This window comes from Ischnura elegans, chromosome 8 (genome assembly GCF_921293095.1).
Source record: "Ischnura elegans chromosome 8, ioIscEleg1.1, whole genome shotgun sequence".
In the NCBI taxonomy this organism is placed as follows: Eukaryota; Metazoa; Arthropoda; class Insecta; order Odonata; family Coenagrionidae; genus Ischnura; species Ischnura elegans.
The window spans coordinates 46,777,472-46,789,992 of NC_060253.1; the positions used below are offsets into that span (position 1 = coordinate 46,777,472).

Here is a 12,521-nt window from a genome sequence, read left to right on the forward strand (position 1 = left end):
CTTAGTGAGTGCCATGCACTAATTTGAGTGCCAGCTTTTCAATTATAATTGACGACTCATAACATTCCCATAAAATATTTCGATTTCACTCAAAAACTCAACTTATTCTGTGAAAGTTCATTGGGACACAAGAGACACCAAAATTGGCCCACACGTTAAATGCGACGTCACAGCTCACCAATGAAAACCCTATCTCCCAAATTATCTGTCTCTCAGGAATAAGTTGAAACTAGAGCAAAACTGTTGCTTGGAAAGAATTAACTTAAAGGTTCCCCAAAATCATCGACACCCAAAGCCATTTCAACCTACATAAGGAACCATAAACATTTCAAGAGGAAATTTCCACTGGATTATTCAAATTGCATGTGCAAAGAAATCCAGGAAAGACTGCGTTTCGAAGGAAGTATGTAACCTGTAGTTAAACCTGCAACCACTGAGTCACTGTTCTCCAAACTCTTATTTCAGTTGTACCCATTGAAACACCATTGGTTACAATTCTCAACGAGGAGAATTGTCAGTCCCGTATAGGTGTGAAGAGATTAGCTGATAAAAGAATTGAGTGGAGAGCTGCCTCAAACAACTCAGGAGTCAGGATTGTTTGCCAGAGATGATGATGCGTTTAGGTAAAAAGAGATGACTTTCGGAGTGAATTAAGCGCGAGATAATGATTAAAATATTCCATGCCATTGGTCATTTTCATTCCCCTTTCTTAATGAAGTTCATTCATATTTCACGAGCGTTAAGGCATCGTGGTTCTTTTTCTTGGAGCATCAGGAGTTGAAACTCTAGCTCTTCATTCATGAGGTTTGACAGAAACGTTGGGAAACAAACCACTCCACATTAATGTACGGCTCGGTTAATTTAGCCTGCGACCCCAATGACGTCCATGTGTGACGGAGTTATTATGCAGGACCAGAATTTTAAACATTAGTTTGATGCACTTATCAGTTAAAATACAAATATGCCTTGAACTACCTGGTAGGTGACAGAGAACAATCCAGTGCCCATGTGTAAACAAGGCCCACGCAAGCATATTCAACTGCTTGAAATTTTAAGCACCCATTTGGTTACAGAGTTGAAAGATGGCATTGCCATCAGATACTTACGCATAAATCAGGAATGTGGCCTTTGAAATTACACAATAAATTATTATATCCTTCATAATTAAATTCGTGTACGATTAATTCAATTTATGTTCAATTCGATCCAAGTTATGGCGGTCATGGCAATTATTTTCGTGCTTCATTTGTTGTTTTTGATCATAAAACGTAAGATACGTCACCAGGACAAAATCTCAGACGAAAAACTTTTGCATGAGGAGTCTTCTCAAAACCCAGTAACGTCACAAGGGTCACTTTGTGCATATGCAACCCGATTGCCTAAAAACATAGGGTCGTGGGGATCCTCAGTTCGCCACATAAACAGTGTGACGTCATTGTTTCGGGTTGTTTGCAGCACACCAACCTCCCTAGTGGAGAAGGGGGTATATCTATTGAACGAATGTTGTTGTTCAAGGGTTGATACAGTTGGGTTCTTTATAGTGAAGGCATTTTCTGTATTTTTGTTAATAATATCCTTGAACTAGGTAATGAATTCTATATTTCTATCATAAATAAAGGAATGTCATGATGTCAGATTAATTTCAAGGTGAACTGTATGGATTCCGCAACCACTGATAATCGGAGAATATACTACTGTCCCTGTTAGTACCTTTTCGAATTTTTATTTTGTTGTATGATTTGTGGAATTGTTTTTTCAGTTTTTTGTTTTACGGATAAGATCAGTGATATCTTTTGGTTGAACTTTTTGAGAACATTCATGAATTTTCATTCCTATCCCTGAAGGACCACCTTGACTTGGAGTGAAAACATTTGTTATTGCATTCCTTGTTTTACGAAACTGTGGAAGGAAGATTAGTGTCGTAAGGTGATTCTTTCGGCACATTTGCGTAAAGCGATGGAAAGATCTAATTGGGGAAATGAGGAACGACTGCCTCGTTGGAATACAACGTACAGTGACTCTCCAGGTATTTTATATTCAGATATTTCCAATTACGTAATTTACCAGTGTCTAGACTATGTGGTAATCGTATGACTGTATTGGTGTTGACGAAGGAGGTTATAAGTAACTTAGAAGTTAGTTTTCTTCTAACCTACTTCGTTGTTGACATTCTCCAAATTCAAGGTAGAAACTTGCACTCCGTTACGGATCCATTTGAGGAAACATGGGTTTGATATTTCATGCGACCTTGTAGCAGGTAAAGGTAAATTTGGGGTTCAGTACACGAAGTGAAAATTAAAATACTAGACCGACTTGTGAAGGTATCTGAAAAATTGAAATAGTATACTAACTCACGTACCTAACTTAAGTTTAATTTTTCGTCTTTATCTGAGAACTGTCTATCGGACATTCGATGAAGGTTATATCATGAGTGGCACGGATTTCGTGACTAATTACAGTGATAAAATATATTTATAGTGAGGGAACATCAGTTGTGTGTACACTTAAGTGTTTTTCTCTTAGCTCTGTGTTTGTCCCACACAGCAATGGAGAGTGATCGGTGGGGAGGAGGAAATGTCGACGAGGAGACAAGAAAAAGGCTAGCAGAGGGGACCGCAGCTCTGAATCGCACCTCGGCCTCCCTCTCTCGCTCCATCCAGGTCGCAGAGGAGACAGAAGTGATTGGAGCCGAAGTGGCTGGCGAGCTGAGCGAGCAGCGAGAGTCTCTGCTCAGGTATGCTACAGACGCCTCCTCTCCTTTATGTTTTCTCCAATTTCCTCTCAAGTGTGCATGTTTTTTTGGTGATAATTTCACAAGTGTCTGAAAGGAGTTTCACTTCATGAAGCTAGTTTGAACCTGATTGGTGCACAAGCATTATTCAAGAATTATGGTAGGATTTCTGTCAAATCTTTTGTTGATCAAGCATATTGTTTCAATGTTAGGAGCATGTACATACACTTTGTACTAGTAATCATCTCCAAAAGACTCCAAACGTGCGTTGCACCTAGTGATTCAAACATTGTTTTTGTCGTCAATAGAAGAACATCTTCCTCGTTGTTTCATGTAATGTTCATAATGTAATTAAATTTTAATTGTTTAACAATAAATGGAGCTAGGAAAAATAACTAACTTTGCTCCTAATCTTAACTTTTAATGGTCTAGTAGTTTCGATACACTGTATCATTTTCAAGACTAGTGGTACAAAACACATTGGTCACATTCAATAGACTCAACAGTTGTGGAACCGGTGAGACCCTTTCTGCTGAATGCCCTATGGTAGCTCATCAGTGTTTCTGATCAGATGCCATTTATTCCAATGGAGAAAATCTCAGACTCTGATCCAGAACATGTTGTAGAGCAATATAGCTGTGCCCAAGATGTCTTCTGCTATCATCGTGAACATATATGTTTATGGAGGAATGGCGTTTGAAGTATAAAATTTTGAAGACATATATATGTAAAACCAGTTTCAAATCTTTCATCAGCTAATTAAATTACAGTGTAACCTCGATAAAAGAGACCCCACAGTGCTCAAATAAACTCTCGCTATAGGGAATTGTCACTTTACCGGAGGTGGAGCAAGTTAGAGCCAATAAACCCATTGTCAACACTTATTTGGGAACAGGATTGGTGCGGCAATGGAGACATTTCTATCTGATAAACTTAAGCATAAATCCAGACAAAAGGTGATGTTTCTGTTGCATCACTTAATTTCCTAACCTAAATAACAAACTAGCGATTCCATTTATAAGCACCGTACTAAATAAAAGTCATGCAAAGCATTATTTGTCAACATTATCCTAATTCACAATCGACGAAGCAATTTTTCTATGTACATTGTTCATCTACATGATTAATCTATTGTTTTGATATTTCCTGTAGAAAGTTAAAACTATTGCGGATGAAACAGTACAGCGGTTCAAATGCTTCCATTGTTGTACGGTTCTTCTTCTGTACTTTTTGCGGTAGTTACGTGAAATAACGTATCACATTTGTTTCTGCAGACAAAAAAGTTGGAAGGCCTGCCTGGGAAGATCTTTTCTATCATCCAATGTAATTAAAATTGTCTATGTTTCAAAAAAGTTCCATTTTGAGTGTTACACCCACGACGTCATTGAAAGAATACATTGAGTGTATCCAGGGCCCTTCAATAAAAACTATTTGAATCAAAATTGGTAAGAAAGATATTAGAAAATATATTGATAAGAAATATAAGAAAAGAAATTATCTTGATATTATTTCACCAAAAATATAACACAGATATTATGATGATGTCCCTCAATTAAAATAAAAGCAAGCTGCAAGAAACTGCTTCCAATATAACACACATGGGTAATAGGTGCAACAAAGGAATGAAAAGACTTACGCATCTGATGGACCTTCAGGCCATAATACCATAAAAATATAGTGGGAAATAGGCAAATACAATTATCAAAAACTGGAAGTCACTACCATTCTTATATTCATCACATACAACTTACAGTAACAGAACTTGTTATGATGAAAACAACTACCGTATTTTCCGGCGTATAAGACGACTTTCTAGCACCTAAAATCTTTTTTAAAAAGTCGGGGTCGTCTTATACGCCGGGAATGTGGCAGCAAGGAGGAGGGGTGGCCGCACTGAACAAACACTTCACACATTTGCAGAACCCTAACCCAGTGCTGAGATCTAATATACCAGGCTTTGTGAACTTCCATGTTAAAAGGAGGCCAAGGGAGAACCAAGCAAGACAATTAAACCAACGGTCGGAGGCACTTCAACACAATCAGCAGAGGACAGTTGTGAATGCAATGCATTAACAGGCGCGTGAGCACGGAATATAAATCAGACAACTGGCTTTAACACTGACATACGAAGCAAAAGGCAGTACACTACCTCCCATTCGAAATATGGGCACCACACCCCGAAACACTACGATGGTGCTTCATTTTCACTTTATAAAATTAAAGACATCACACGGATCACGAGAGCTCCTGACTTGCCAAGACAACGAATTCAAAACGTGGTCACGTGGTAATAACGGCCGTGGGGCCACGTGAGCTCTACGGAAACCCTCCCCTACTTCCCCCTTCCACTCTCACCTCCCCTACACCTTTCAATATTTCTCTCAGATGGCGTTGGTGCAAGCTACCCGGAAGCCCCATAAGAGATCGCACTGGTTGTAATATACCGTATAAATGCCAAACAGTCAAGGCCCCAACATGGCTCCACTAACAAGAAGAAAGAAATATGAAGCCAGTTTCAAACTAAAAGTTGTAAACTTTGCCATGGAACATAATAACTGCGCTGCTGCAAGACATTATGGAGTAACAGAAAAGATAGTTCGTGACTGGAAAGCAAACGAAAAAGCACTGAAGAATATGCCAAGGGGTAAGTGTGCATTAAGAAGAGGCACCCCACATTGGCCAGAACTCGAAAAACATGTAGCAGACATGGTGAATGAGCATCGCCAAAATGGTTATGTTGTAACACGCAATAAAATACGCTTGTTTGCACTTCAGTGGGCAAAATCTAATCCAGATCACAGCAACAGATTTAAGGCCACTGTATCCTGGTGTACTAGATTCTTAGAAAGGCACAATTTGGTACTGAGGCAAAAGACAAAAATTGCACAGAAATTACCTGCAGATCTTGATGCCAAATTAAATAACTTCCATCGATACGTAATAAAACAGCGCAATAAACGTTAAATAGTATCGGAAATATGGATGAAACCTCAATGAATTTTGATATGGTTGGAAATAAGACTGTCCATCTAAAAGGTGAAAAAACTATTTTAATTAAAACAACAGGACATGAGAAGTCCAGTTTTACAGTGGTACTAGCTTGCACAGCTGATGGCGCCAAACTGAGACCAATGGTTATTTTTAAAAGAAAAACAATGCCGAAACTCAAGTTCCCTGTTGGTTGTTTTGTACATGTGAATGAAAAAGGCTGGATGGATGAAGAAGGGGTAAAGCTATGGCTTGATAACGTATGGAGCAGGCGACCAGGTGGACTTATTAAAAAACGTAGCCTACTGGTGTGGGATATGTTCAGGGCTCATTTAACTCCCAGCACCAAGGAAAGGCTTGCGAGACTAAATACAGATTCAGCAGTTATTCCTGCAGGATTGACATCATTGGTACAGCCACTGGATGTGTGCCTAAACAAGCCGTTTAAAGATCGCATTCGAGAACAGTGGAATGAGTGGATGGTTAGCGGTGAGAAGTCATTCACAAAAGGAGGAAACATGCGTGCTCCACAGTTGGATGTTTTGTGCAAATTTGTTATAAAAGCCTGGAATGACATTGATGCAAAAACAGTAATCAAGTCTTTCAAAAAGTGTGGCATATCAAATTCGTTAGATGGTATGGAGGACGACTACTTGTGGCAAAATGAAGAGGAAGTCGAAGCTGAGACCACACCATCTGATACGGAATTTGATCCATATGATGATTGCCTTACAAATGTAGAACAAGACGTTATTGATGTACTGATCATATCAAATGACGAACAGGAGGATTTTAAAGGTTTTTAAATGGAAACTGCGTTGCTGACTCGCAGTGACTTGCGAGCTCTCTCTATCGTTTGTTAACTTCCTTGTATCAGACTGCTTTAGGAAAAGTTTAATCCACTTGCACTGTTTTAGTTTTATATGTTTTATGAGGAACTGACTTATGTTTATTAGTGACCGTTTTCATGCTATCATGTCATGCCATGATGTCATAAGCATATTAATTAAAAATTTCTATATTGAAATCAAATCTGATGTTTTTTATTTACCGGTAGTGTGCGTTGGAAAAGGGGTAGTCTTATACGGAGAGTATAGCACGAATTATATATTTTAACAAAAAAGTTGGGGGTCGTCTTATACGCCCAGTCGTCTTATACGCCGGAAAATACGGTATTTATTCACTGGTGATTGTTTTTCAGGTTCCTTCCGCATTGACTCATATTTTGAATTCTTTTAAATCATTTTTTCGACACATTTTTTTCATAAATATGAGTCAATGCGGAAGGAACCCGAAAAACAATCACCAATTAACTCATTGGGAAGCCTCTGTAATAATTTTATTTATTCACTGATTTAAAGCCTTTGATAAGCCCAAGGAAGTGACTTTTCTCACTGCTATTCGTTGAAATAATAGAATAACAAACTTCACTCACAGTTTTGATCTTGAAAGCTTGACCGTGAAATGTCATATCTACGGTGAACAGCCCACTAAATTTTTTTACACTACTGTTAGACATTTATCGATAGCGTAATAGCACCTTTTATAATTCAATCATGATGGAACACTGATAATTACAACTCTTGGCCGATATTTTTCAAACTTGTCAAACTTTGTGTATTACAAAACTGGCGCTGTGATTATTAGCAGTAGCTTAAGAGGAATTGTCACATTGAAAATAACACTACTTTAGCACAAAAAATGCTCCTAGTTGTCTCCAATGTGAGCAAAAGTTGCATTGACAGGAATTCACCTCATAATACAAGCACAGGCAGTCCTAAATGACTAATTTTCCGGTACCTACGAATAAATGGATGAAGTTATTGTCTATAAAAATATAGCGGACATTAGTAAACATCAAAATTTGTTCCAATTACATGCTTAAATGAATGATATGCCGTCAATAACATCAACTTACAATTAACGTATCCCCCTTCCAACAGCCATAGCTCAGACTCCTACAACAATGTTACTTACGTATCATAAAATTTTTGGTTTAAATGCCAGTTTTATATTTTATGACCTTACTCAGATATTAATATTATAAATAATACAAAATTTCAGGGCTTACGAGCCTCTACCGTAGGATATTTTGCTTTAAATAGAAAATAATCAACACGTCTCACAAAACGAAGCTCTCACAACTGCTGGCAAGTATTACAAACAATGACAACAATTGTTTCATGTGATGTTAAGGCACCTATTATGTCATTGAGGCTTCGCCGGCAGTGGCTTGGGGGTGAGGAAGTTTTTGGCGCGCTTTAAAATTAGTTATATTTATCATTGAATATCTCACAAAGGAAAACTCAGATTTACATGCGGTTTTCTTTGTTGAATTTAGAAAATAATGTTCTGTCCGCCTGTAAAATAAAAAAAATTCATGCAAGTTCCCCATTGTATTTGAAATTTTATCAATCCTGAGAATCTTTTCCAGTTTCCCCAAATCTGAGAATTTTCTCTTAACTGCGTTAATATAAACAGACGTGGACAGATGGCCGTTAACCTCTCACTTATGATTGTGAGAGAAGCCTTCATATCTAGTCACTTCACAATGAGATTGAAATGTTTCTTTTTCAGATTTCTTCTTAAATAATCTGCCACACGTTGAATTAAACCTAGCAAATTAATCCTAATTTCATCATCTCCTGAAATTAAAATCACCAGTGCACTGGCACTGCAATACTGCCCATGTTGAAGGTATCTGTTATTTGGTCACGTGACTGATCACGGGTCAGAAACCATTCTGCGGGTCGCTACTGCCAATCACTCACCATTGAGGGACCTCTTGATCCCGATGAGTATATGCTGAATGCGACTATTGGGGCTTGGTTATATACCAGGTCAGTTGGTGGTTACGGTTGGGTGGACCATGAACCGAGTTGGTGTATAACCTATATTTAAGTACCTGGTATATAGGTATGTACTAACCTTTTCTGTACTACTAGTCTATAAAATGATACAGTGTATCGAACCTGGTCAAGCATTTCAGTTGTAGATTTGCAAAATTTGTTATTTTTTCTAACTTTAAAACAAACAATTGCATCCATCCATCTTGGTTGCATTTGAACAGTTATTATAGAATGATGTGTGAAAACAAGTCAGCATCTGTTTATGATGATTCTTTAAAAAAAAATGTGAAGTCAAAATGTCTTGTTCTTGAACAACTGCCATTTTGAAAACCAAGTATCCAGATTATTTATTCCATTATTACAAACCAGTGAAAATTATGTTAATTTGAGAAGGCACCCATGTATACTTATTTTCATCAGAATCTGAGATATCAATGGTCAGCAACAGTCCGAGTTGGAGTGGAATGACCCTTAAAGTGTGGCCTGCTGTATGATTGAAGGTATCTAATCAGTATATAACCTCTACCCACAGCATGGGCCCCTGATGAAGAGGAAGTCAGTGGCATCCATGTGTAAAATTAAGACATGCAATCCATTTTGTTTTCTTTAAAACCAATGAGTGTAACATCATATTATTAAAAGCTTCTAGCAACTAACCAATACATATTTGCTTTCTGTCCAATACTTTTCAGAACTCGACAGCGTCTAGAGGATGTGAATCAAGACTTGAGTCGAACCAGGAGATTGCTGAGGACAATGTATGTTAGAGTAATTGCCAACAAATTCATACTGGGTCTATTAATATTTCTTGAAGTGGCTATCATTGTTGCTCTTGTATATGTAAGGTTTTTAATGAAAAAGTCATGATTTTAGTGTGAATTTTCTATTTGTTATGTTACCTATTGGTGTTTATTTCAATGTCACTATATCCCTCATTTATTCTTCTGATGATAGTTTAATTTTACGCATTGGATTTTTTTGTGTTCTTTTCATGTATTGTTACTCATACCTAAAACGCCTACTATAAATATTGTAGACAACTGATTTTTTTTGTAATTTTTACCATTATAAATTTATTTTTTGTGGACCAAAATGCATGTGTAATGAATCTAGAATTTCTCTTCTCAGCTGAGGCCTCAACTATGTCCATTCTTCTAATATTTTATTAACATAAATGAATATGCTCGTTATACATATATATATCCTTTATTCATAAAAATTATGTAATGTGGCACATTATGTACAACATTTACCAACCTGGAAGCCAACATGATAATTCTTGATCAATAGTCAAGCTGTAAGGCACAATGGATGAGTTGACCTTGTTTTATTTTTTTTAAAGAAATTACCATCTGGAGTTCTAGCATAACTATATTTACCTCAAAAATATGAGAATTCTTTTCACTCAGTAATTGTTTAAATTCATTGCATTCACCAAGATGAATGATGAATTCACTCAGTGGACCACGAAGAAATATGACCCTTTAGTCACACTCTGATCTTTGAATTAAATTGAACAAAAGGATACACAAGTTATATCAAGGATTGGGAATCTGGACCTTTATGCATAGTAACTTCAGGAGATATAATTGATTTCATCGCAAAAGACTAATGCTGCCAAACTTGAAGTTTATTTCATGAATAGTAACAGAAAAACTCAATCTACTGACTGCTTTCATTTACTACAGAAACGAAAACCATGTATAATTTTAAATAGTCAATTTCAACATATTCAGTAACAACAGAAATGCTTCTCTCAAAGCATGATACAAGTTGAGGGGCAAGGTAGATGATTAAGTAATTCTGGTGTTTCTTACAAGCAATCATAATAAAAACTCCAAATGAGAAATAAAACTTTTTATAAGGCACTGCTTATTAAAGCTTATAAATAAAGCTTGTTATGTTTTTAATCCTCCTTAGCTTATTTTGTAGCCTACCCACTAAAATGGATAATAGCTTCACCATTAAAATATCATAAAAACAGTTGTAAATTCCTCGGAGAATGTGCATCGCAATATGTGACGAAAAATGAAGACTACTAACTCTATTGAAAGGAAAATACTTCCTCAATATGCTAGTAAATTACACAAACAATAATTTGATGACAATGAATATTGAATTTTATAGAAATAAGGTAGTATATAAGAGTACGGTACTCCTATATACTACCTTAAATTGTAACATATAAGATGTTGAAAGAACCTGGCCAAGGGAATCCTCATGATTTGCAGAAAACACTGATTTTTAGCATGGAAAAAGATAAGAAAAGTTACCACATGATTGTATATGATCTCAGCAATAAAAAAAGATAATGATAAAATAGAAAAAATTGTAACCATTATTCATAGGTAGAGCTGGCAAGTGTATTGCAAAAAGTGCCCTCTAATCGTCAATGAACAAAGGAAATAAGGTGACAATATTCATAATAACTTCAAACTAAAATATTAATTATGGAATTACGTTGACAAACATGTCAACCTAACACTGGGAATACTTCTCAATTGCAGCAGCAGTTGAAATTAATATTCCATTTCTAACTTTCATTGTACTGACTAATGCATTACCGCTTTAGTAAGTTATAAACTATAATTCAGAGGCACAATAAACATTGCAGCAGAGACGTCTGTGAGAAAGAAGTCATAAAATCAAGCTACTTTCCTACAGATGATTTCACGCATTTAACTAAATATAATTATTCCACAATCAAGACAACACACACTAAATATCATTGCCATCAACTTAAAATATGGCATTTCGAAACAAAAATAATGTGAGTGAACATTATTGCTCAAGAGTAAGTTAAACATTCCATCAATTCTACCTTCATGAATACAAGCTGAGTATTAAATGCACACAATTGCCTAATACTAAAAATATAATTCTAAAAGTTATAAAAATAACAATTCTCGTTAGATTCTGGAGTTCACAGTCATTCATGTAAGTTTTAACAGATATGGGATACTATTATTCAAGATTAATCATATGACAGTTTTAAAAAATTCCACACCCAAAACTATAGGAGCACCTGGGTCTTAATAGTTTCAACAATGTGAAAAAAGTCACAGACAAGTGTTGGCAACTTGGCCACTCCCAAGCAGGTGCCAACACCAAGCCCAAAGAAATGCAACACATGGACGTTGTAGCAAAATAAATGACGGATAATATGTGAGGAGGAAAAGTGACCGTCAGCCAATAGCAAACTGCCAGCCCACTACAACCCACCCTCATTGCTCAAGACTTGGCAAGCCGCAGCACATGTAAAATGACCTCATCCACTGTCTGGTTGTTAAGCAGAGTCTTCACAGCAGAGTCATCAATCACAACTGTGAACAGCAGCTTGGCATTCTCTCGCAGTCGGTCCGAAGGCCTCGAGTAATCCTCAGGAGAAGCCGGCTGGTGGCCACACCTGGTCACAACGAGGAGTAGATATGAATGAGACAGAAGACAGTGAGTGTAGGGTGATCCAATGATAGGGCATTCTAACCAGTGGTGAAGCATGACATTTGACCTTTGTCATCACATGCGTGGTGGAATGCCCTTTTCCAAGGTCATCTATTTTTTATCATGAAATTAAACTAGCATTGATAAAACAACTCTTTACACAGGGCACAGAATCGCGCAGGTTAGAACTGCATTAATTTTTAACCATAAAATTAGAACGGGCTATTTTGCCATCTCATGTCCACTCATTCTAGCATGTTTTCCAGCAATTCACAGCTTCACAATGCAATTTTGACTGTGCCTTCGTACACACAACAGATTGTGCAAGTACATGCCCCATGTAAAGTACCCTTTAAAAATCCTAAGATTAGGACCCCAGGACCGAAGTCCACGAATGGCACGGGAAGCCCTTGGCTCTGGGTCATGCTTGATCAAGAAAAGCTGAAGGAGCAGGGATTCACTAGCCTCAGCAATGACTAACCTACGTTCGCATCACACCCAATCTCAGTGGA

General features: G+C 37.1%; 2 protein-coding genes across 5 annotated transcripts in view; one reads left to right on the plus strand and one right to left on the minus strand.

The window, feature by feature from the left end:
* Nucleotides 1-1,289: 1,289 nt before the first annotated feature.
* Nucleotides 1,290-9,764, plus strand: LOC124163937 (vesicle transport through interaction with t-SNAREs homolog 1B). 3 transcript variants are annotated; one of them, XM_046541054.1, is made up of 4 exons: nucleotides 1,290-1,702; nucleotides 1,845-2,026; nucleotides 2,545-2,734; nucleotides 9,261-9,764. In XM_046541054.1, the coding sequence occupies exons 2-4, from the start codon at nucleotides 1,957-1,959 to the stop codon at nucleotides 9,433-9,435; spliced, it is 435 nt and encodes a 144-aa protein (XP_046397010.1). In that variant the 5' UTR covers nucleotides 1,290-1,702; nucleotides 1,845-1,956; the 3' UTR covers nucleotides 9,436-9,764. The 3 variants fall into 3 exon arrangements, with proteins under 3 accessions (XP_046397010.1, XP_046397012.1, XP_046397011.1); XM_046541056.1 differs by lacking the exons at nucleotides 1,290-1,702; nucleotides 1,845-2,026 and adding an exon at nucleotides 2,110-2,263; XM_046541055.1 differs by lacking the exons at nucleotides 1,290-1,702; nucleotides 1,845-2,026 and adding an exon at nucleotides 2,110-2,257.
* The window catches only part of LOC124163935 (zinc finger protein 543), a 44,720-nt gene continuing 41,954 nt past the window's right edge, over nucleotides 9,756-12,521 (minus strand). For both annotated transcript variants that reach the window (XM_046541050.1, XM_046541051.1), the window contains exon 16: nucleotides 9,756-11,974. In XM_046541050.1, coding sequence (XP_046397006.1) covers nucleotides 11,800-11,974 — 175 coding nt within the window. In that variant the 3' untranslated portion in view covers nucleotides 9,756-11,799. The remainder of the gene's footprint in view (nucleotides 11,975-12,521) is intronic.